Source organism: Astatotilapia calliptera, chromosome 18, assembly GCF_964374335.1.
Source record: "Astatotilapia calliptera chromosome 18, fAstCal68.1, whole genome shotgun sequence".
Classification (NCBI taxonomy): Eukaryota; Metazoa; Chordata; class Actinopteri; order Cichliformes; family Cichlidae; genus Astatotilapia; species Astatotilapia calliptera.
In genome coordinates this window covers 9,566,469-9,592,897 of record NC_137439.1, presented here as the reverse complement: position 1 = coordinate 9,592,897, position 26,429 = coordinate 9,566,469, and the positions used below count along the sequence as shown (strand labels likewise).

The 26,429-nt window shown below is 40.8% G+C and overlaps 1 protein-coding gene across 7 annotated transcripts in view; it reads right to left on the bottom strand.

Annotated features, from left to right (window-relative positions):
- cadm3 (cell adhesion molecule 3) overlaps positions 1–26,429 on the bottom strand; it is a 104,987-nt gene that overhangs the window by 9,887 nt on the left and 68,671 nt on the right. For 4 of the 7 annotated variants that reach the window (XM_080292527.1, XM_026150967.2, XM_080292528.1 and 1 more), the window contains exons 6-10: positions 11,738–11,908; positions 11,081–11,171; positions 1,922–2,094; positions 1,117–1,542; positions 669–689 (exon numbers count right to left, since the gene is read on the bottom strand). In XM_080292527.1, the coding sequence (XP_080148653.1) occupies positions 669–689; positions 1,117–1,542; positions 1,922–2,094; positions 11,081–11,171; positions 11,738–11,908 (882 nt within the window). The remainder of the gene's footprint in view (positions 1–668; positions 690–1,116; positions 1,543–1,921; positions 2,095–11,080; positions 11,172–11,737; positions 11,909–26,429) is intronic. The other 3 variants (XM_080292530.1, XM_080292531.1, XM_026150972.2) reach the window with 2 other exon arrangements.

Below are 26,429 nucleotides of genomic sequence, written 5' to 3'. Positions count from 1 at the left end.
ACAGTGGTGAACCAGAGGCCAGCTCTAGACAAGAGAATGGGAGAAAAGAGGAAAAGGGGAAAGCGGAGGGTAGGACTCTGTACGTCGATCAGAATAACACACAAACACAGAGAGTCGGGCACACACTCTGGTTGGCCAGCGTGGAGGTGAGAGAGGGGCATGCTGACGAGGCGAGACTGAGAATGAGCCCATAAATCCTGCTGTCAGCATCAAAGGAAAGCAGACAAGACCCAAGAACACCTCGAAGCCTGACCCCCCTCCCTCCTTGGTACGCGCACATACACACACACACAGAGAGAAACACACACAGAGGAAGTGGAACACTGTGTAAATGACTTGTACCACTTAAGGGGTCATGCTAGTCTGTGTGTCTTTGGGAGATAGAAGTGAGTGTGGATGTGAGTGTGTGCAGCACGTGGGAATGGTGGGTACTTGTGTCTGGAGCCAGTCTGTGTATGTATGGGCAACAACAAAGCATTATGTGGGCAGAGTATAAAATATTCATCCCTCTACTCACAAGTTCAAAGTGTCGCCAGACTACTTTTTCCCCCCAGAATCACAGACAGTCAAAAACAAAACTACAAAGAGTCAGGCGGACAGACAGGTGGACGAAAAGTTGGAACGACAGAAAACAAAAAGACCACAGGTGACTGGTGGAAAAGTTATACCTGTAATGTTGCGTGCTTCATCTTCAGAAGTGGATGGGTGGATGGATTGTTGAATGTATGGATGGAGGGAGGGATGGTTGGTGGTTAGGTAAGTGGAGGAATGTTTGTTAAGGAAGAGATTTGGGGTTCAGGATAATCAACGGGAGGAAAGAGGAAGACAAGAAAAAAATGTGAAACAGCTGTGACACAGCCAAACAAATGCCATTTTTTCCTTTATGGAGTGCTCCGTCATTTCCTTTGTTGCCACGCTTTTTTCTGTGTTTGCGTGTGTGCGCGCATGTAACACAAGGTCAGAATATTTTTGACTGCTACACAATTCAAGATCAATTTTTGGTACAGCGGGAAAACATAAGAAAGCTTCAAACGTTTTGGATTTTCTCGGTTATATTAAGATTCTCGCATCTCTTTGCTTACAGGTGTGTGTGCGTAAGTGTGTAACTGGTTTTACCTGTGAAAGTGTTAACTCCATTCAGCTGGACTGAAACTGGGGGCGTAAGGGAGGAGGCAGGGGATGAGTAGGCGGGAGTGGCAGTGATGCTAGAAGAGCTGGTGGAAGGAGGAGTTGGGGATGAAGTGGGGTGGGGGGAAGAGGAGTCTGGAGAGAATGGCAGGTTGGGGAAGAGAGCGTTGGAGAGGGTCATGGTGGAGGATTCAGAGATGGTGGTTGACACATCAGTTGATGAAGGGGAGGAGTTTGAGGAAGAGGAGGTGGTGAAGGGGTCAGTAGTGGAAAAGGGGTCAGAGTAAATGGAATCAGAGCCAGAGCCGAAGAAGCTGTCGGTAGGAGAGGAAGATGGGAGGGAGGAAGAGGGGGTGAAAGATGAAGAACCAAGTGAGGGAACTGTGACTTTTGGGGAGTCTGGGTCCATGGGATCTTTGAGGAGGTCGAGAAAAAAAATGAAGCGCAGCAGGAGAAAAAAACGGGTGAGCAAAGCGCAAAAACGACCACGAATTGAATGAACGGGTCACATAAAAGCAAAGGGAGAGAAGCGCAAGAAATGAACGAAAGCGGTTGGATGGTTGTGGTCAGGCGCGGTTGGATGAGAAAAAAACAAAAAGAAAAAACAAAGAGAGGAGGAAAGAAACAAAAGAAAATCAGAAGAGAAAAAAGATGGAAGTACAAGCAAAGCCACAACAAACAAAAGAAGGAATAAAAAAACGTGATGAAGAAAGAAAACATCCCAGAGTCCCTCTCCTTCCTCTTTCTGTCACCACACATCCCTTTTTTCCCTCTTTTTGCTTTTTCTCCTTACCTTGCACCAAGAGTGTGTACTCCCCCTCGCTGCTTCCAATGCCGTTGTCAGCGTGGCACACGTAGACGCCATTATCTGATTTGTTGAGCATCGAGAAATGCAGGACAGCACCATCAGGTTTGGCCTGTAAGGGGAGCCCTCCATCTTTCTTGTCCCATGTGTAGATAGTGGGCCTGGCAGACAGAGAGAATGAGAGACCTCAGCTGAAACATATACAGTCTGAACAATCAAAAGATTCTACAGTGATGAGAGAGGGGAGCTGTGACAAGTGCTTCAGGAGAAAGAAAAAAAGGTTGAGCGAGACAGGCGAAAAGAAGGAAGGGTCAAAGGAGCGGGGAAACTGGGAGGAATAAAGACAGAAAAAGAAAAGATAAAAGCAGGAGAGCAGAGCAGAGGAGACACGAGGAGAAACAGGAGGAGAAAAAAGGAGGGATAGGGAAGTTGTTGCAGGAGACAGCAAAGTAGATGAATAAAAAAGAAAGATGGAAAAAATAATGGCACGGCTTGAAGAAGAAAGGCGCTTAAAAGCGACAGAAAGAGAAGAAGACAACAGAGTGAAGATCAGCATTTCAAATCAGGCTGCGCTAAAAAATCCATTCTGCATAACAGATTGTGAACGAGAGAGATAGCGAGACGAGCTTTGATAAAAGAATCAATTATGTAAATGTGCAAGTCCTTAAGCACTGTACAGTAATTAGGATGACGGGGAGTCTGAATCGGGCACAGACCTGAATATACTGGACTGATTAATCACTCTTGGAAATGTGAAAAAACTCCTAGCGACACCTAAAGGTGCGATCCGTAACTTCACGGCTTTGGCCAGGTTGGCATTCGTACGCTAACTGTAAATGGCAGGAATAATGAGCCTCTTTGAATAAGCTACTTCAAACCAGTATTTAAAACCTAGCTGGATGAGTCGCAGCTGTAAAGGAGTAACTCTGTTGGTCTTTGCTGCTGGGTAAAATTCTCCAAATGGCTGAAAGCTAATGAAAAACACAATCTGCTCCCTTGACACTTCCTGCGGAGATAACGCTTGGAAAGACCAAGTGTCAAAGTTTCGAGTATGCTTCATTTTAGGCAAAGAAATCCTAACAACCCTGAAGGGAAAGCCTTTCAGTGCCCCGAGGCAAATAAAAGATGATTATTCAACCATAAAATGTTTAAAAATCAGCATGTCGTTTCAGTGCATTGTGTGGTTACCTGCAATAAAATGTAATCTTCTGTTGTTTTACACCGCTTCCAAATGCTTGATAATGTGCAATTAACCGAACAATTAACTCCACATTTACAGGCTGTGACTCGTGTAGTAATATTAAACATAATGCTCGATATACGTTTACGTACAGCGGGGCAGCTTAAGTGGAGAAAGCGGATTGGTGAGATCACGATAATGATCTGATAATTCCCAGCATGCAGGTCTAAACTCTGCGCTTTATTCTTGGCTGTGAGCCCCGCTTAGGTGGAAAGTTTTCAATTAGCACACATGCATTAGTAAACACTGTACAAAAGTCATGATACGCTTGAAGACATTCCTTATTGCAATTATGGGTACTTTGGAGCTGCATACGCCTCCCTCTCCCAGTTGTAATCATTATCACTGAGAAGAATGAGCTTTTGGGTATTTCTGCTAAATTATTAATATAAGATTTGTTAAATTAAGCTAATTTATAAAATCTTTGTAATTCAAGAGTTATTTCAACCGAACATATCATGTCAACAGATAATGGTATTTTTACAATTAGAGATTATAAATGGATAAGCCTTGTGATTTTTTTTATGTTGTTTTTATTTTTGATTAAATCCCAGAGACTACACTGTTACTCTCGCTCTTTCCAACCCACTCTGTGGCGCTCAGTCCCAAGGTCACTGTTTCCTGCAGAATATAGACAGCCTTGAAGCTGCTCTAATTACCTTTTTTGTATTAACAATGGGTGAAATGATTATGCTACTAATTTTTTTTTTCTGTTTTCATCAGACAGACAAATTCAGCAGTTGAAGCTTGCAAAGATTTGGAGGATTTAGATGCTAAAGAGCCACAGCCGACCCTTTGGGAGTTTTTAGAGACTAAATCAGCAAAGGTAAAAGAACATCGCTCAGCAGACGGGGCATACAGACTCAACTTACAAATGAATGGCAATGTTGCTCTGTGTGTGCATGTGTATAAATAAACTTCTGTTTGACAACCTGTTTGCTGTAGAAACACAACAGCGGTATTTAACTTACAGCCAGTGGGCCAAACTGGGCCCACCACAGGCTGCCGGCTGGTGCACTTATTCATTAAATCAAATTTACTAAAGAGGCTCCAGCTACGTTTAATGTTGTTTGAACTCCTTCAGTTGTAACCAAAGCATTTGTAACTAATTCAGATAATAAATAAAGTAAAATATGTGCTTTATCCGTATCCACAGGCATCATATCTATGCTTCCATGAAATTAATGCAGTTTAAAAGTCACTAAATCTGAAAATAAAATTGATGACTTGGAGGCCTTTTAATCATTATTCACTCTTTATTTATTTAGTGCTGTTAGGATAATTAACTGGACCCTGATTTCCTGTCATTTAAAAAAAATTACCCCCAGGCAAAGAAGTGTATGGAAAGGTCCTCAAGGCTGAGTATACCTGCCAGCAATGTGGCTGTATGTTAGTGACAAACAGTGCGCTGCAAATGCTACACCTCATGTCTTTATACTTTCCTTCCAAGCAGACTTTCTTGTATTTTTTAAAGTGGTCTTAGGCAATAGCTCTCGAGGCATTTTGATCTTTTACGGTTTTTCTGCTTTTTCTACTCACTCTCAACTCAGTTGTTGTACCTGATCTTTTTCAGAGGAATTTTGGGAATTACAAATCTGTTAATGTAGAATTTCCAGATTATCTGTACTTTACTTGAGTATTTTTTTTTACGTTTACTAAATTTTTTAAACAAATATCGGTACTTTCTACTCTTTAGATTTTCAAAACAGACTTGTTACTTTCGGTTTAACACATTTGAAGGGAGTTTTTATTTCATGTCACTGCGGGCCTTCAAACATTAAACACATAAAAGACAATCCTAATAGCATATCAATCACCAGGGGTTATTGCATTAAAAAAAAGATGAAAGAGGCAAAACCATACAAGCTATGCATAATTTATATTGCCAGTCAAGGTGGGCCGGCGTTTGTTTTTTTCTTTGAACAAGTGGAGATGTTTTTAAGTTGTGTTCGCAGTACTTCAGTACTTCTAGCTAACCCTACAGAAGAAGAGCAAGTACAAAGGCAGTAACATTTTTTGAGTGGCAGGTAATTTCAAATGTAACGTTATTATCAGCTCAACAAATATCAGCAAGCGCACAAAGTGTGCAGTTTGTCGCACAGTGTGTCTGCCTGCTAAGGGTCCAGCTGCTGTTCTTCACAGGGAGAGAAAAGAGTGCAAAATAACTTCACTCAAACAAACAGAGTTATACTAACTGTGTGTTATTGGCAGGTTGCATAGTGGATGTGGTGTTCCTGGTTATAGTTAGGTTACATGAAGGATAGCAGAGATTAATATGAATTTTAGCTGATGACACTTAATTCACTGAATTCCACCTTCATACCAACTTTATACTGGTATAAAGACAGAATAAACAATGTCGGTGTAGAGGATAGGACTGCTTGCATCTTTTTGAATACAGTTGTGTAACTCCACAAAGGTCAGCAGGAGCACAGATCAGCTCATCACAGCCTATATACTAAAAGAATCTACTGGAGCCCACAATATAAATTATTGTAAGCTATTATTCTTTTCCCCACTGTGAGCCACTACACCTGAATAAAATTTAGACTAAAGTAAAGTTTATATTCCTGTTTGCTAACATTATTTTATTACATTAATATAGCACAAGGTTCAGTTGCACAAAAATAGCTGATAGAGAGGTCCTAAAAATGACTTTTTACTTTCTTGCTCTGAGTACATTTCAGAGCCTGTACTTTTTCACCTTTACTTGAGTAAATAATTTAAATCAGTATAGAATATCTGTACTTTTGCCACTTCTGATGAACCGGTGTCTACGCATAGCAAACAACAAAAGAAACTATTTTCAATCTTCATGCATTTAACTACTAGCAGCCTGTTGCACAAACAGCAGGCTGCCTCATTTAATATAAAATAAAATGCCAATGATAACACATTGTGATTACCATGAAATAGTACTTTTGCAACAGTAAGGTGATTTTCAAAGAGTTCCATCCATCCATCCATCCATCCATTCGCTTGCACTTATCCTTTTCAGGGTCGCGGGGGGCGCTGGAGCCTATCCCAGCTGTCATAGGGCGAAAGGCGGGGTACACCCTGGACAGGTCGCCAGTCTGTCGCAGGGCTAACACACAGGGACAGACAACCATTCACACTCACATTCACTCGCACATTCACACCTAGTGACAATTTGGATTAATCAATTAACCTATCCCCACAAGCTGCATGTCTTTGGACGGTGGGAGGAAGCCGGAGTACCCGGAGGGAACCCACGCAAACACGGGGAGAACATGCAAACTCCACACAGAAAGACCCCGGCCTGATGGAGGAATTGAACTCAGGACCTTCTTGCTGTGCGGCAACAGTGCTTAACTTAAAACCTGGCACATCTCTGCAGCGTGTCCTTTAAAAATTTTGAGAAACTGCACAAGTATAGGACAAATGAAGAGGTCGCAGTGCAAAAAGATACCTGCAGCAGATGAACATTATGTAAAAGTCACATCTTTAAAAAATAGGAAAAAATCCAGCGAAGACCTGACACAGGACCAGAAAGATGCATCTAGTCCTTAAGCTGATTCCTGTTTGCCGAAGCCACGTCAAAAATGTTCTCGAAATGATATTGGCAAATGAATGTGCTAAGTTACACAAAAAACTGGACTGAAAATCTGTGAAAAACATGCCTGGATTTGGATCCAAATGAGAAATTTTTAGTTGAAATTTTTGTCATGATGCACAGTCATGAAATGTCAGGAAAGAGGTACAACAGTGAGTCCCCACAGCCATCTGTAAAAAACACTGTCGTAGTTTGGAGCTGCACTTCAGACTGTGGTGTTGGGGATCTTGTCAAAATTGATGGAATTATGAAAGCAGAAAAGATTTTGATCCACCATGCAATACCATCTGGAAAGCATCTGATTGGCAACAACCTCATTTTTCAGCATGACAATGATCCCAAACACACTGCCAACATAGTAAAAGCAAACCTGGATAAAAACAAACAAACAATGGAACAGTATCAGTCATGGATTGAGTCTCCCAAGGGCTCAGCATTATTGAAGCAGTGTGGGATCATCTTGACAGAGTATCGAACAAAACACAGCCAACATCCAAATAAGAGCTCTGAATGTCCTTCCAGAAGCCTGGAGAAACTATTTCTTGAGACTACTTGAATAAATTACAAGAAAGTGTGCCTGAGAGAGTCTATGTAGAAGAATAGAGGTGGTCATACCAAATATTGACTTTCAAGCTGATTAGAATTATAGTATGAGCTTTGTTTTTGCCTTGCTTACTGCATTTCCATCTATGTTTGCATGTCTAAATAAACTGCTGCACCTATTTCCCATTTTCCTAGCAACATATAAAGAAATAAGATGTGGATCAAGACTTTTGCACAGTACTGTAAGCTATATTACGCTTTGGCTACAAATATTTGGTCTTTTTAAGAAAACTGAACTACAGGACATGGACGGCCTTGTCCGTTAACAAGCCACAGGTTAGTAATCTTGTAACGTGTCACCTGCTGTTTTCTAAACATAGCCACAACCTTGCAGACTTAAGGAAGCTTGCAAGCATTAGGTCAAGGTTATGTCAGGCTTTTAAGCTGTAAACATGTTAAGTGAAAAGTCTGGGGAGAGATTAACTCAGTTATGTGACTTGAAGAATAGAAATGTAAAGCGATTGTGAGCACTACCCCGTGTTCCTGATCAAATAAATGGGAACTATAATAGAATGTAGCGCACAAATCCTTTTCTCTTCTATTAGAAAGTTCTTGCCGCTGGGCGTCAAGGAAACACAGTATAGAATTTGATACGCTGTTATTCTTTTGAACCTGACAGGATGTGACCACAGAGAGAAAAGTGTGTATCCTGGAATAGAGTGTGACATTCATTGAGTTTGATTGGGGCGGGCGGTTAAAAAGGAGGACAGGGAGCTGAGTGGCTGGGTGTGTCGGAGGAAAGGTGTTGTTGCAGTGATTGGGTTTTGACTGACAGCTGCAGGGGCAACCTGTATCTGACTCGATTGGACACTAGCTCATCCACAAGCAGCGGTGCACATAACTGAGCACACTCCCCTCTCTCTCCCTCACACACACACACTCTTGTTTGCGCTCCCCCTTTCTGTCTTAGTCATTCTCTGCTTGTCACCATATCTTTCTGTCTCCCCTCTGCCCACGCTTTTCTCCGCTTACCTCTCCCCTCCTGTCAGTTTGTTTTCCTTTCCTCTCTACCTTTATTTTCTTTGCCTCTTTTTTTCTCTCTTCACTTCTTCTGTGTGTGTTTTTTCCACTGCCACTCAGCAGTCATTCTTATCTAAAGCCTCTCCATGTACTCCATGTAAATTTTTACAGTGGGTGATCCCAATAGGAGCACCCTGAACATTTGCCCTGTCAAAGCCATTTCAAAGTAGACACTGCAGATCCATTTATTATAACAGAACAAGACTGTTCCTTATGCAGAACAAACATGATTCAGTGGACGGTTGAAATGTTTCCCAAACAAATGGATTTCTAGCATTGGTGGTCCCCAGACTGTGGCACACTCTCCATGCCTTGCTTCCATGCTGCCTATAATTTATCCACAACCATGCTGCCTGTTACAGCACGTACATGCAATGACAGTCACCTCCTCCTCCCCCGCCCCCTGTGCATTCCACCTGCCAATCAAACTTACCAGCTAGTCTTCTTCCTAGCCACTCCTGTGATGAGCTGACAGGGAAAGAGAATGAGTAGGGAAGGGATGACAGCAGAGTAGAGCGGGAGGGAGAGTGAGGAGGGGAGGGATGGGGGGTTTAGAGGGAAAAGGTGTGAGGAGAGATAGATGAGAGTTATAGGAAAGGACGAAGTTAGGAGGAGGAGGTGGAGGAGGAGGAGGAGACCAAAGGGTGGAGGCATGACAAGGCGGAGAGGCGCGAACGAGCTATGAGTGACAAGGCGGCAGAGAGATACGTGATGATGGAAGGATGGAAGGAGGAAGAAGAGGGAGAAGAACTACAGATCGATGGAGAGTCATCTATAATGCAGAAAGGCCAGGGGAAAGTGCATTTGTGTGGGCAGGATTTAAGACGCGGCTTGCAGTTTGTTTCTGTGTGCATGCGGGTATCAGAAAAAACATGTACACGCTGTATCAGTGAACACACCAGAGCTTGTTTGAGCAGATTTTTGTTTTTGTCCGTGTGTGCTCGCACACAAGTCCTGTTTGAACAAGAGACCATTTGCACAAGAAGGCATCAGAAACCGAACATGTTAATTTTTGATTGCTTACAAGTGTTTCTGTGTGTGTGTGTACTTACTGTGACTGCTGTTACCCGCATAATTAGTGTGAGTGTGCGTGTGCTTTTTTTATTATACGATTGTGTACCTATGCTGTGTGACCTGACACCTTTACAGTGAGAAAATGTGACAGTATTTACACGCGTGTCTGTTTCATTGTATGTTGCTCTAAAATGCCTCAAAATTCGATTGAGGTCCTCCACACAACCAGGGTGAGAGCTTCGATTACAGTAAAGCCAGCCTGAACTGTTCATTACAGGCAGGGCTCCCATCCATATATCTTACAGTAAAACAGGCCAAAGTGCTATATAAGAGGCAGCATTTATCTGAATGTGGTCATGAACTCGGGTTTACTAGACAGGAATCATGTCAAGCAATTGCACTTACTTCAGAAAAGCTACAGGCACTCCACAAAAGGCATATAAACCCTGAATTAACTGTCAAGAAAAAAAAATGGTAGCACATGTTGAAATTTTAGAAAATATTTCTGCTTTAATGATCATTGCAAGCAGGAAGAGGTGCAAGGAATGCGACTTAAAAAGTATTTTTTGACATCAAATACAATGACATCTCGCACCAAGAGTAAAAGCTGATGTCTCTTAACCATGACCACTAATGATTCTATAACCAATCGTAGCACTGTTACGTCTTTATTTAGTCCATTTTAGCCTGCCTTTTTTATTAATCCTTTATTTATCCAGGCAAAAAAATCTCATTGAGATTAAAAATCTCATTTCCAAGAGAGACCTGGCATCATGGCAACAGAGACCTGGCATCATGGCTTTTAAAGCCCACAAAGTAGAGATCAGAGTAACACTTACGCAACTTTAATACCAGGGTGGAAGTGTGAAGCTAAGTGGTTGCAACACCTTTAACTTTGGGTTTTTGTTTGTCAGCGACTGATCATATTAGTTTTAAAAGCTTTTCGGTAACTACAACAATAGGTGAATCCATTAGTGTCGACATTCAGCGGTGATCCTGCTGTCTTCAGTTCAGTAAGAGTGAATTCAGCCTGTTGCTCGGTCTAACCTGTCAGGATCAGTTGAGCACAAAACTAGCAATTATTAGCGTTGCATAGAGAGATGGTAGTTCAGCATCCTGTTATGTTGAACTGAATTATTAGTTACTGATAGTTAAACCTTGAAAAAAAAAGGTGCAACTTGATTGCTTTACCGCTCATTCAGCGGGATTCTTCGGTTCTAAAAGAGTCACTGTGATTGTCGTTTTTGTGATGTTTTTGTGTCTTTCACAATCATTTTTTTCTTTGTTCTGTGACACACTGTGAATCACAGCTCAGCATACAAGAGCGCCATCAGTCACAAGTGGGAGGAGCTTTACTGCCAATTCAGTCAATGACAAGGTTCACTCACTCCAGTCATTTAAAAATATTTCAGCTGTGAATCATTGAGTTTGGGCAAAGAGGAGAGCCTTGGTTTTCTCGCAAGCTGCTGGAAAATGCTGAAACATGACCATGACATTATGTGCTACATAGTTAAACCAGATATAGGATATTGTTTGGGATAGTATCTTTTTTATTCACTTTTTAAAATATTGTTGTTCTGACTAATAATTGTGCCTCGAACGGGGTACGTGTGACTGGGTGCAAGTGGTGTCTAGACTCCGGCTAAATCAGAGAGCACTGTATGTGTTTAAGCACTGAGGAATCTGTTTGTCTTACTCGGGGTTGCCGTTGCCGACACACCGAAGAGAAAACTTCTCCCCCTCTCTAGGCAGAGTGCTCTCAGGGTGTATCATCACGTTCGGGGAATCTGTAAGTGTACGACAGACACACCCACAAATATACACAGAGACACAAATTAAAGTTATATAACAGAAGACTTGTAACCGTGCGAATATGCACAATCCCATTCATCCCCATCTCCATCTCCTCCCATCTGCATCCTGTAGGCGTCACCATCTCTCTGCCTCCCACTATGACATAACCCCTTACACAACATCACTTTCCACCGGCGATGCAGTACTGTCATATTTCCCACAGGGTGGCAGCAGTGACACAGACTCCATAACTCCAATTATAGTTTCATTTTAGATGATAACCCTCTCTCCTTATTCACTGTGACTCAACTCTGGCTAAGTGCACCAGCAGAGGAAGGTGAATTTCCTGTGTGGTCATGATTACAGGCAGCTAATGTGGAATTATTGGAGCAAAGATCAAACCGAAAAAGGGGAAAATGGGCTTATACTGCCCAATAAAAGAAAAGGTCAGGATAGAAATAAAGAAACAGAGCAGTCTGAGGTTTTCCACTGCTTCTCACCCATCCCCGAGTAGCTTCTGTACCTGCCTTCCTTCCCCCCAATTTCCCAGTTGACTTACACAACACCCGCAGAGCCTGCTCGCTCCTCTTGTCCCCCGGAGAAAGAGAGGGGTGGTTGACGGCGCAGGTGATGAGCGTGTTGTCATCGCTGGCGCTCACCTCCAGGGTGAGCTCGCTGCTCACGTTGTACGTGGGGTTGCCATCAACAGTCTCCACCACCTGTGGACCGCCTGAGGTGAAGAGAACAAGAAGAATACGGTTAGGAGGAGAGCGCCTGCATCTCAACCTGGCACTGGTACAGTAGTCTTGAACAAAAAATTCACACAACTCACAAGCTATGACACAGAAAAGGACTTTGCACTGTAATTAGGATGTGGCGGTTTCATGTGCAGAACGACAATGACCCCCATTTGTTCCCATTAAATGAAAAATGCTTTTGCAGTTACCTTGTGCCCTCGGGTGTTTTGTTCTGCGATGTATCATTTTGTTCCGCATACACTGTATGTCTGACAATCCATTTCAAACCATATTTTAGCAATGTGAGAAAATATCATTGTTTTCTCTCGTCATCATCATTTCTTTTCCCTGCTGACTCATTCAGCAATGCATAAATCATTCTGTCCAATAAGACTTCACATCACAGAGAATCTTTGTGTTCAAAATAATTAGCTTATGGTACCTTAACCAGAGCAGGCATTAGTGAGTCGACAGAAAATTACTCAACAACACTTATAATTGATCCATATTTTAAGTGATTAATCAAGCCAAATCATTGCACATGTTCTTCTTTGTCAATAATAGGATGTCAATCGAAGACATCTTCTTTCCACTGTTTGAAAATAGTCTTATAATTGTTAACTGCAGCACCACATTTGTTCCAGTTTGCAATCAACTACTGTGGTTGTGGTTGAATTCTCATCCATTGACAGTTGAACACATGGAAACTGTTTCTTCTGGCAACACTTCCTTTAAATTCTCATGTAATCAAAACACATCTCAAAGCTTTGTATCTATCTTCACATGTGTTTTCTGTAAGGGTAAAACTTGCACAATGGCAGCTCCAAATTTCAGCTCTCTTCAGCACCCACAGCCACTGCAATGTAACATCAGTAAACTGCACACAGCACTCTCATGTTTACTAACCAGGCCAGTCTGTGATGTTTCATGCTGAAGGACACCAAAGGGACAAGAGAGGCTAAAGATCTAATGCTGCTAAGTCCAGCTTTCTTTGGACTCGCTTGCTCGCTGTTGCTTAGGAGACGGATTGCATTGCATATGATTTGATCCATCACTGTAGACAGACAAGCAACTGTACTGAAGCAAAGAATTTATCCTGGCAAATAAAGAGCATCTGCAACATCTTCCACACAATCTGTTGAAGCTCTATTTCTCAATTTAAAATGATGAAACAGGTCAAATATTATAGAAAAACTTTTAAGTAACAATATGCTCCGATTTGCATATACTGTAGAAACATTTCAAAAGCTGTTATACTTCTTTCCTTTAAATTCATGGAAGCTGCCACGAAAAACTGTGCTGAAGAAGAACTGGGCAGACGTGCCTGCGCCTGAGCGAGCAACAGCAGCATCGCTGCAGTCATAGTATGAAAGCATAAACACAGTTGAGTTGTTGTCAGCCAGAAATCGCATTCTATTGTAAGAAGAGATATCAAACTGGGTGGTCAGACCGTGAAAGTGGTTGGTGAATCTGGGAAAGTGGACCAGAACCTTATCATTTACTCCTGCATGGGTTGACGCACACACTCACACATGCACGCACAAGCATGGGCACATGTAGGTCAAGCTCATGAATAACATATACACAGCGGAGACAGATAGTGGCAGGAAAGAGGATTGAAAAACACACACCTGTTTTTTTTTTGTTTTGTTTTTTTCCCCCACTGTCTCACACTTTCTCTCAAAACCTCAGATATTATAGACACCTCCCTCTCTTCTCCTTCCTCCCCCAGAGAACTCTTCAAATACCACTGAATCTAATGACATCTCTCTTTTTATTACCATGACCAGTCCTCTGACCCACAGAGAAAATTAGTTTACTTTCCAGGTGCATTTCAATAATCGTATGCCACTCTAAGGAGTCACTTTCTGTCTCTCTCACTATCTTCTCTCTCTCTCAATCCACACACAAATACAGGCAGTATATTGCCTTTATTAAAGACCACAGATCTCCAAAACCAGACTTGGGAATGGTGAAGCCCTATTTGTTTACTCCTTGACTCTTGTGTACAGTATTTTTGAATTTGTGCAATTGAGTTTTAATACGGTTTTTGTGCCCAAGGGGTCATGGTACCGATTCAACATATTCATTAAGGAAAAAACAAGATGCAGTCAGTTTAAGTGCTTTTTCCCTAGACAGCTGTGATGCACATTTGCCCATAATTCACATTTCCTCAGTTCATTATTAGATAATCAGTGCAGATTTGCATGTCAGCTGCTGCAAGCAGAGCAATAACCAAATCAGACTGGAAAATAGCAAAATATTTTGCTACATTGGATTATGCATCAGCTAGCATATTCTAAAGGGTCAGTTTACCAAAAACCTGAAAATGGCTATAATTATTTAATAGTTAAAACACTTTGTTCATCCCTTTGAATTCAAGTCTTGGTTGTTTTATTTCAGAGTGATTGTAGCAACATACAGAGACACTCTGAAGTCTTTTTAACTGTAACACATAAGCATATCCATGCAGATCAATTTGTTTTGTCCCCTTGGTCTGTGATATTCATCTTGAGGACTCCTGTCTCCATCCATATAATGTGAACTTTAATAGAATCTGGTGCACACAGCATTAGAGAGCGAATCTAAAAAGAACAAAAAATTCTCCGCAGAAACAAGGTCCTCGTTACTGTTTCTCCAATTAAAGTGGTTCATACTGGAATAACTAGGATGTTATTTCTGGAAACATAGGTCATTGTTAAATTTTTTAAATATTTTACTTCTGACTGCTGTGGGCATGAAACTCTATTCATCATCACCGAACTGAAGATGAGACAGAAATCTTCAGACAAACTCAAAACCTGAACAAGATAATGGATATAATATGTACTGAAAGCTGCTATAATGAGTACTTTTTCTATTAACAATGGCCTACATGACTCTGTGATTGGGGTGGATTCTAGCAGGGAAGTCTCTCCCACAATCTGGGAAGCATTCAAAGCTTATCTGGGGTGGGGTGCCTGTAACTCAGGCTGTAGCCAAATATCATCAGGAAACGTACCCAACTCCAAGTTGCACTCCAATGTATTCACTGGAGTGTGAATGTTAGATAGAAAGCACTTAAGCATAGAAAAAAAAAGTAGTTGTATGAATGGGTGTGAATGGATGAATGACGCAAGTTGTAGAAAGTAGAGTAGAAAAGCACTGTATAAGAACCAGTCCATCTATCTTGGAGAGCAACTGGTCAACATGGGAGAGTAATCTGTTGCTATAGTTTACCTGAGCATTATGGCTATTGTGAGTACCAGTGTTGGTCAAGTTACCTGAAAAAAGTAATCAGTAACTAATTACTGATTACTTCCCCAAAAAAGTAATCCGGTTACTTTACTGATTACTTATTTTCAAAAGTAATTAATTACTTAGTTACTTGGTTACTTTTTAAACACACGATTTACAACCAGAATAGATACTAAAGCGATAGCTCTATCAGCCCAATTCTACTTTTTCTGCATAATCCATCATACAAAATGTAATCAAATGGAAAAGTCTCTTTTTTTTAAACTTGTTTTATCAGTTTTAATCTTTTAACTTTATGCATCAAGCAAAAATTTAATTATATGCACCATTCTCTGACTTGAAGAAATTAGTTTAACATTTAAACCTATTTTCTGCACATTCCAGCACATAAAATAAAATATTTTTTGTGTTTACACTCAGTCTTTCAAATAGATGCAAGTAAAACACAGCAGAAAATAAATAAAATCAAAGACTAGCGGTCCTGTTGCTCTATTTTCACCTGTAAAGCAGGAGTGGGGTAGGCGGAGATGTGCTCTGGTGCAGGTGTGCCGCAGCGGTAGGGATGGGTATCGTTTAGGTTTTATCCGATACCGGTGCCAAACCGGTACTTTTGAAACAGTGCCGGTGCTTAAACAGTGCTCGAACCGGTACTTAAACAATGGAAAACACAAACTTTGTCCTGAAACCTCTCATGTTTAGCTGTTTTTTTGTAAAAAGATAACAATGTTAGTCTTCTTTGCAGCTATAGGGCATATATAGTATCACTCTTGGCTGGAAGCAGTGCTTAAACAATGGACAAACACAAACTTTGTCCAAAAACCTCTCATGTTTACCTCTTTTCCACTTTTCCTTTGGTCATTTTAGCCTTTTTTGGCCAGGGTGAAGGGAGTATCTGCGCATTTCTCGGCTTTTAACAAAATGCTATATGTCGCCAGGTGTTTCATCAGATTCGAGGTGTTACCTCGTGTTACCTCCTTTGCACAGCATCACAGTATCAGCTTAAAGCACTTGTTGCAGGCTGCTGAGTTTGCATCTTTTCCTGTGAAGTACAGCCAGACTTTGACCGCTTCGCCTTGGCACCAGAAACCGGTACCCATTCCTACGCAGCGGTCAGTTGAAGAATCCGCAAGTTTCTCTGTGAATTTCCCATTACGTCGTTGCGCACTCGGAGCATGTTTAGGGTTTTTTTTTTCGGTGTAAAAAGAAGTTTTCTTCCCACGCACAACGGACACTAATGTTTTTGTCACTTTTTATGGAATCAAACTCAAAGTAAGGTCAGTACTTCCACGCTTTAAACGCTGCATGCTCATACTCTCTCCCGCACTCGATATATGATCCATTGTTGATCTGCACACAGCTGTTGTCACAAACTGTTAGTTGTAGGCCTGAGAGTGTGTGTAATTGTTTAGAGAGAAAGGAATTTATGGACACTGGGGGTCTGCCTGCCATAGAAGGCGACAGGAAGCTACAGTTGGGGGTTGCTGATGCTGATGCTTGTACCTTTAATAAAACTCATAATTGTTATAAACTTAGAAGTAGGTTTGTAGGAGACTCTCCACCTTATCTGTAAATGTAAGACAACAAGAGGCCAATGGCCCAGTGGATGCAGAGTGGGAGTCTCAGTGTTTGTAATATGTTAACTCTGTTTTCTATGTTGTGTAGAGGAATTTGGTGTAGCTTGGGTGAGGAGATTACATTTATGACCGGCAGGAAGTCACGTACACAGAGACACACACACAGTGCTTTGACTGTTATGACGCACCCACACCCACATGCACACTCACTCACGTGCACTCACATAGACATACGGGTACGCGCACACACAGGCACTCACGTGCTCGTGCATACACACAGAGACACAGAGTTTGGAGCACACCGTGGGGGTTTTATGACGGGGTCGCGTCTATAAAGCTGACTGTAACAAACAAAGGAGTGGAAGATTTGCAGAGGGACACCGGCCTTGCACATCTCCCCTTCTAGAAGATGCATGCTTAAATGAAGATGAATGAAGATGAATAAAGGTTTTGTGAAAAAGGACTACTGAGTTCCGGTGCCGTCCCGGAATAAAAGAACCGGGGTGAAACTGATTTCGTAACACTATGAAAGCGAATCCAGGTTTGCTATTTCTTTTGGCTCCATCAACCAACATCAACTTTCTTCAGAGTTCGTTCTTCTTTTCCCCTCACTGTTATGGTGGTTTCAGACAGTGTTCTCAATCTTTGGGTTTGTATAACATCAATGAGAGGAGATGTCCTTAATATGGTCACACCAAGCACAGCAAATCTGCTGTTAATGATGGGCGACCAATGAGCAGACATTTGGCTTAATGAAAGTGGCAAAGAGAGCTAAAACAGCTTGGTTCAGACAGAAAGGCAGCACAAGTGTCTGGTATACAGTAAGAGCTAGCTCTAATTTCTTTATATTTTGCCAGGAAAGTGATAAATAAGAGCAGCAATTCATTAAAACATGTGCAAACTTAAGTGGAAATACATTATATAAGGCAAAAATAGAGTACGTATAATCTCAACAAGCCTGAAAGTAAATATTTGGTATAACCACCATCATTCTTTAACACTGCCTGAACTCTATTAAGCAAGCTTTCTTGCAATTTCTTTAAGTAGCCTTCATAATAATGAAGTAAATGATGAAGCTCTTGCCAATTAGGTGCTTTCCAGATGGCATTGCATGGTGGATCAAAATCTTTTCTGGCTTCATAATTCAATCAGTTTTGGCACGATCCCAAACACGACTGGCTGAAAAGCAGCTCCAAACCATGAACTTGACAGTGCTTTACGCTCACTTTTGCATCTCTCTCCTGACCAATACTGATGAACATTAAGACAAAACAACTTCAAATTTGGATTAATTACATCATTAGAACTGTTGCCACTGATTTAGAGTTCAGTTCTTGAGTAATTTGACCTACCTCAGCCTGTTCTCCACATTCCCTTCCATGAGAATGGCATCCTGTGAGTCACCCTGCTGCTAGCATTTATGCCCGTTATATATTACATGATTCATTATAATTAACAACAGTTTAAAAGTTAATGTCACAAAATACTTCACAAAAACACAAAATAATTACAAAAACATCTCATACGATCAAAGTAATGCCTTTAATGACTGCTAAATCTTTAAACTAAATCTTAATATTCAGTGTTAGGAAAAGTGTGTGCAGCATTCTGCTTCATTAATATTTAAGCTCAACGATACTCCAGCACCTGCTAAAAATTTCATGGGATACCGACACTTTTCTATAGAACTCGTATTCCTCGATTAAAAAAAAGGTGGCCAATCGGCACATCCTTGAAACTAACTTCCCCCAAGGTGGTGATGCCATGCAGATGAGGTGGTGGAGCTGCTGATGCATCAACCCTCAAGCGTCCAATCTGCTATAAAATAATCATATTATGAAAATCAAACAACTGGATGCAGCAATTACTGTGACCAGCGTGTTTGGGACTTCATGGCTAAAGAAGCGTGTTTGTGACCAGAAGGTCCAGATTAGAGCGGAAAAAATTATTAAATGAATCCATTAGTTCATGGACCAAATGTCCCAAAATCGCTGCTTTCGTAATCAAAGAAATTAAGCTGCCAGTGAGATTAAATTGTTTTGTTTGTGCTAAAGACAGACTCGACTGTGTGGTGTCCTTTAATTATTGCGCTGGGAAAATGTGATATTATCAAATCAAACTGTGACTTTTTTTGTTTGAAAAAAAATTCCACTGATAATAAATAAACTGATAATTTAACATTTGAAAACATTAACGGAGGAAAAACGATCATCATTTTGCCAGTGCTTTCACTTTTAAACCTAATTTTTTACAATATGACTTTACAATATCTTAATGCGTATCTTGAATCATAAGGATGATATTTTATTTTCAATATGCTACGAGTATTTAGTGACTCTTTTTAGACAAAGGTGCGAGCAAAATTAATCCATTACTAAAAAAAGAAGAAAAACAGCTCAGTTCAGTGTGGGGAGCTAAATGAAATTAGTGAATAAGTTCTCTTTAAAATTCACTATTATGCCAGCTGGTACTTTACCCCCCACCACGACCAGTTGAGCTGATTATAAGACTCCAGTTTCTCAAAGGTGTGAAAATACATGACTATGAATAGGAAGAAACAAATGCTCAGCAAAAAGCCTTCCTGTGAAAGAGTAGAAGGTTTTAAAATAATCGAAACAGTCATCAGATTTAATCTTTAAGTGGATTAGGTCCAGAGAAAGCACTGAAGTCTGATTTAAGTGTTCATATGAGGTCATCTAATTTGGAAAGAAAGTTAATTAGTCTTGTTACTGAATTACTGAGTGAAGCTGATGGGATGCATCTGTCTTGCTGTGTCCATGTGTGTCCATATTCAGTGGTTCAGATGACAAAGTGCTATACTCAGGTTTAAGATATAGTATTTCCATTTTCTTCCACTTACTAGTTTAACTTCACTTCAATTAAGTTTTTACTCAGAACCACTACATTGAAAAGGACACTATTTTTTCCCATCTGCAGTAATTTACAGGGAGTGCAGAATTATTAGGTAAATGAGTATTTTGTCCACATCATCCTCTTCATGCATGTTGTCTTACTCCAAGCTGTATAGGCTCGAAAGCCTACTACCAATTAAGCATATTAGGTCATGTGCATCTCTGTAATGAGAAGGGGTGTGGTCTAATGACATCAACACCCTATATCAGGTGTGCATAATTATTAGGCAACTTCCTTTCCTTTGGCAAAATGGGTCAAAAGAAGGACTTGACAGGCTCAGAAAAGTCAAAAATAGTGAGATATCTTGCAGAGGGATGCAGCAGTCTCAAAATTGCAAAGCTTCTGAAGCGTGATCATCGAACAATCAAGCGTTTCATTCAAAATAGTCAACAGGGTCGCAAGAAGCGTGTGGAAAAACCAAGGCGCAAAATAACTGCCCATGAACTGAGAAAAGTCAAGCGTGCAGCTGCCAAGATGCCACTTGCCACCAGTTTGGCCATATTTCAGAGCTGCAACATCACTGGAGTGCCCAAAAGCACAAGGTGTGCAATACTCAGAGACATGGCCAAGGTAAGAAAGGCTGAAAGACGACCACCACTGAACAAGACACACAAGCTGAAACGTCAAGACTGGGCCAAGAAATATCTCATCTGCATCCTTCAAGAAAAACATGATTTTCATGCAGGACAATGCTCCATCACACGCGTCCAAGTACTCCACAGCGTGGCTGGCAAGAAAGGGTATAAAAGAAGAAAAACTAATGACATGGCCTCCTTGTTCACCTGATCTGAACCCCATTGAGAACCTGTGGTCCATCATCAAATGTGAGATTTACAAGGAGGGAAAACAGTACACCTCTCTGAACAGTGTCTGGGAGGCTGTGGTTGCTGCTGCACGCAATGTTGATGGTGAACAGATCAAAACACTGACAGAATCCATGGATGGCAGGCTTTTGAGTGTCCTTGCAAAGAAAGGTGGCTATATTGGTCGCTGATTTGTTTTTGTTTTGTTTTTGAATGTCAGAAATGTATATTTGTGAATGTGGAGATGTTATATTGGTTTCACCGGTAAAAATAAATAATTGAAATGGGTATATATTTGTTTTTTGTTAAGTTGCCTAATAATTATGCACAGTAATAGTCACCTGCACACACAGATATCCCCCTAAAATAGCTAAAACTAGAAACAAACTAAAAACTACTTCCAAAAACATTCAGCTTTGATATTAATGAGTTTTTTGGGTTCATTGAGAACATGGTTGTTGTTCAATAATAAAATTATTCCTCAAAAATACAACTTGCCTAATAATTCTGCACTCCCTGTATATTTGCAGTTCGGGCTCTTTTCTAAGACCTCTCAGACTTAAACATGTATTTAGTTTTGGACAGTGACACGATTTTTGTGATTTTGCTTCTCTACATTATCGCAGTTGATTTTAAATCAAACAAAGTAGTTGAAGTTCAGACCATCAACTTTAATTCACAGGTTTAATTCAACAAGTTTCACATGAACTGTTTGGGAATTAGAGCCATTTTGATGCATAGTTTTCTGAGGCTTAAAAGTAGTTTCATGACCAGGCAAACTCTGCTCATTAATGATCATTATTAATCATTACCTACAGTCCACTTTTCTCCAAGTGCTGTGATTTTTACACTTTAAGAAACTGAAAAACTTTTTCCATCACTGTTTCTCTACCTTTCCTTTCTCGTCCATTATGTTGCTACACACAGACACACGCCCATGTACCCTTCACCATCCGCCCTACGTTCTGCATTATGACAATTTAGGTTGGAATTCAACCGGTATGGCATTAAGTGCCGCCATAAATCCCCATTATCCCCAATCCAATACATCGATGTCACTAAATGATCCATAGCCCTTTCACACAGTACAACTAATACAGTCTTCAAAGCTCTTAGACTTTCATTCTTCTCAATTACCACTCCCTTACCCGCATTCTCTCTTGCTCTCTCGACTCACTGCTAAATCCTCTTTCTGGATTTCTCTCTCCATTTCGTCAGCCTTCCCTTCTTTTCTACTTCCCTCTCCTGTTGCGCTCCCTAGTCCCCTCTTCTTTAAAACTGGTCCCCCTTTGCTTCATCCTTGCCCCCCCCCAATCTACTCCCACTCAGACATAAAGCTGCCTCACTTCTTCTGCAGTTTTCTTAATTCCCCTTCAGCTCTCTCTTCTTCCTTCTGTCTCTCTCAACATCGGCTTTTGCAGCTTCCATCACTCTCTCAGAATACTTGCAGTCACTCTGTCTATTTTTATGCACGCACACGCACGTGCTCCCGTTCATTCATTCACCTCTCTCTCTGTTCACTGTTTTCTCAGCAGCCCCTCGCTGTCACTTACTTGATACAAAGAGTCTTTCTCGTCTTTCTCACACACACTTTACTGTGCTGCCCTCATTCCCTTCTCTTCATCTCTCTCCATCTTTCCTTTTACTGTCAGTGAAGCTGTCACAGACATTGGTGAGAAACAGTCTATTGGCTCATCTTTCCAACATCCACACGCTTGGACTCGCACACAAACAAACACCGCAGCTGCATGAATGAGAACCTGTAATAATAGCACACTGACCCGTGGTGCTCTTCTGTGATATAGCCGGAGATGAGCACTTTGTGTGTGTATGATTATTATCTGTCCATTACTAATGTTTGTGTATTGAACCGAATGGGTTTGTGTTTCTGTGTGTGTGTGTGGGTTTGTCTTTGTGTTTGTGACAGAGTGTGTGTCATTCCAGCAATGACTGATTGGTGTTGCGCAGTGTCAGGATGGCTGAGCGAGGCCTCAAACACAACATCATTCATATGGAGTTGATCTCCTTCAAATCTCTCTTGGTGTGTCTCTATTACTCTCTGTGCTCACTCCATTTCAAAAGCTGGGTTCATCCAAATTCTACAAAATAAACTATGTCTGTATACTTTACATGCAACCCTTTCACCAAGCCAGATCAGTGATTCAGCAAAACCTCGAGGAACACTTAATGTTTTACAAATTCATTAATTTTTGCGATATCTGTACAAGGCAGGGGCACGGACCCGGTAATTTTGTACATGGTGTTTAATATCCTAATTATGACAAGGTGAATGATGTCATCTGGGCTATTTCAGTGGGAGGAAATGAAGCTGCTAAATGAAGAGGGCAAAGTTCAAAAGAAAAGGACTGGAGTCAAAAAGTCAAAAAATTTACCGCCTATGTGTTTTTACTCATGAGTTTTCCTTGACCTTAGTGGGAAACGTGATGAAGGTTGAGAGATAAGGAGTTTGACAAAGATAAATTTACATCCTGGCTGCTTGCTGACATGAATCTGTTATGTTAAAACTACAACATCCTGAAAATGAACTGTAATTACACCTCATGCTTTTTTACTATGTTGGTTTACAAAATATCAGCAACAACGGTGAAATTAAATGGTTGTGTTAGGAAATGCTGCTCACCCGCTGTCCACTCCTATTTTGTTCTCCTGCTGAAGACATTATCTACATTGAAAATTGCCTTTTTAAGGCTTCTGGCATCTCTGAAGTAAAATTAATTATCGATTATCCTAAAAGCTGGCAAAACAGCAAATTACGGCACGAGGGAGACAGCAGTAAATTATATGATGATCTCTAGCTTGTCAATTATGTTGATTGTTTCTGTTCCTGCGCCGTCTGATAGTGTGTCACTTTGAATTCTAGGACAGCATTATCTGCTCACCTTTTATAAAGGATGGCCCAGTATCCAGTGCTACAGGAGATAACAGAGGCTCAAAAACACCTTACCATAACATCAGGAGAATGTTATGGAACATGTTATTCTGTCTGACACTTCTGGGTCACTCAGCTGAGAACCTTCCTAAGAAAATTTGACTATTTAACCACAACCATGTGGCTTTAGCAGGAATAAGAAAGTCTGAACAACACCTTTATATTGCATTATGGGAACTATAGGATGAAGTATTTCAGAATTTAGCCCATAAATGGAACAAATTGTGAATGCATCAGTTTTGAGTCACGTAACATTCTGTTTTTCCACTAGAAGTCTGCTAGAGTGGCCATTTAAGATGTGCATATAGCTAAGACACACACACACAAGAATTGGGAAAGGTTCTGATGACAGTGAAATGAGCAAATCACAGAATACAAACTTTCTTTCTATCAAGTCTCAGAACTTCCACACCTTTAATTTCCGTCTTGCTGTGTAAAAGCCTCCCTACTCTGTGGAATGACATTAAACACTATGTATGTAAATCATGCAGTGTGGCTATGTGCAATGCAAATACATAACTCCCGGGGATACGACTGTTTCTTTAGCATATGAAATCGCCACCATGTCTGTGGAAAGACATGCTGCTGTTGAATTTCTAAATGAAACATATACGCTAGGGCTGGGCTATATCATACCGTTCACGGTAATACCGGTGTAATTCCGGGCAACGATAGGAAAATGAAATCGCGATAGAATATGGGTAAAACGCGCATGCGAAGTGCCTTTGTTTACATACGCACATGGCGGTGACGCAGAATGAGAAGAGCAAAAGTGGATCGTTGAATGAAACGGATGAACCAGAATTGGTTTGTAAAAATGCTGCAACTTCAGTGGTGTGGAACTGGTTTAGCTTTCGTCCATCAGATACACAACAAAGTACTATTTTTGGTAGAGCATGCTAGCGGGCCGTCGTTATTACTGTGTTGTTTGGAAAATACGACACACTTAAAATCAATCCTTTGATTTTTCTGAAAATCGACAGTGCCCCTTATAATCCCGTGTGCCTTATGTATGAGTTCTGGTTGTGTTTACTGACCTCAAAACGATTTCATGTACACGACGCTTGAAAATCTGTCAAATGTTTTAGTACGACTTTGCTAAGCTACGAACCCGCACCGCTTGATGGATTGTCGGAGCATTACGGCTATCGTAGGCAGGAGCCTCGCGGAGTGATACATACTGTGCTTCAACATAATATTACCATGTTGTGTGTGTATAACCTCTTTTTAAGTTTTGTGGATATTATACATGGTTATGCTGAGGATATGTCGGCCAGTTTCCACTGGAAATGCCTTTTGGTTAAACTGTCAGCGAGGAATTTGCACTGTTATATTTTTATATAACTTTAATGCACATAAAAAACAGCTGCTTGTTTAAGTGAAAATACACTGATGGGGTTTTTGCACTAATAAAGTTGTGGAGTTGTAAAGTATTTTGTCTAGTGTCAATTATATCGTCAGTTATATCGTTATCGCAAATTTTCAAATGTATATCGTGATAAATATTTTTGGTCATATCACCCTGCTCTAATATACGCAATAGAGCGCTACAAACAAAATAACATTCACTTACAGTGTTTATCTCAAAAACTGGGCAAATAAGACCAAAATTATTGGTGTAGCTAGCCTGTTCTCATTGCCGTTGCATTTAAAAGCAATGGATAAGCATCATTAGATGATATGCAGGACTTATGTTGAGAAAGGGACATATTTAAACCTTACCGCAACCTTTTATTTAAGAAAAAAAAAAGGCAAAGATTTATTACTAATGATAATTATGAAGTAAAAGCAAAATTAAAATGCAAGAGGAAGACAATCCAATAAGCAATTGACATTAAAGTTAAAAATAAAGTCCCAAGCCTGGCCGGCAAACTTGTGACCACCACTCCAGCCTCTAAATGGAAATGTTGCCACTTTGCAAAAAAGGAGTGCTATCTCTCTGTATACAATGGCACTAGTGACAAGGACAATATTGTGTGTATCTCTGTGATGGCAGTGGCATCAAACAGAACGGCAGTATTTGGGCTGTGAATGCTTTGAAGTGGCATTACAGGTACATACAGGAAAAAAGCATCTATTTGTATTTTGGGTGAAGTGAGCCTTTAAACAGAAATCCAGTTTCTAAAAAGCAACAATCTCCTTCCTTTCTGTCTCCTGCTTTTAGTTCAGCTGTAACAAAAGGACCAGATAATCTGTCCTCAGGCGGGCAGCTCTCCCATTACTCCTTCACTTTGTAGCTTTAGTCCATTCTTTTGAGTCCTTTCAATCCATAATTATAGCAAACACTAACACAGTGCCAAAGCATCAGGGCAAATGATGGGCATTTTTGCATTACAAAGCCTGAGCGTCCATTTTTACATCAATAAATCTTTATCTTATTATATTAATGTAATTACTGGAAAAAAGTCTCCTAAAGACGATTCACCAGTGTAAACACTGCAGCGTACTGTATATAAAGTAGGATTTGCGGCATCTGTTGGAGAGCTGTGACGACAGACAGAGAGCGCTGTTCTTCCAGGACAATGAGAGCTTAAAGCTTACAGAGTTTTTTTTTTTTTTTCGTGTGAGGGCAGATGGTGGAAGGAGCGAAAGGGCGACAGAAACAACACTTCAAACATGTTTGTTCTGCTCGGTAAAGCAAAACAGAAAACCTCTGACTGATTTAGAAACAAGAAGCAGGGGGGGTTATGGGAAAGATGGTTGCAATTTGGAGAAACGAAAGCACGGCCAATACCACTGTGAGTCAGAAGCTGCCAATCGTCTCCTTGATTTTCAGCTTATCTGTTTGGAAGAAGCCAGTTAATTTGTCCTCTCATGACATCCTCTCTGTCTTTGCTGTGCCTCTTCCTCTTTCTTCCCTTCTCATTTCTCCCGTTTATCTGTAACAAAAGACTAGTCAGCCTGACCTCATGCAAAGCTCTCCCTACCTCAGTTTCTCTGTTCAACCTCATCCCTTCATCCTCTCCTCCGCCCTGCCTTTTATTGCTGGATTCTTTCGTTATCCCTAGCTAGATCCGACCCACGCTATCTCTTGCTC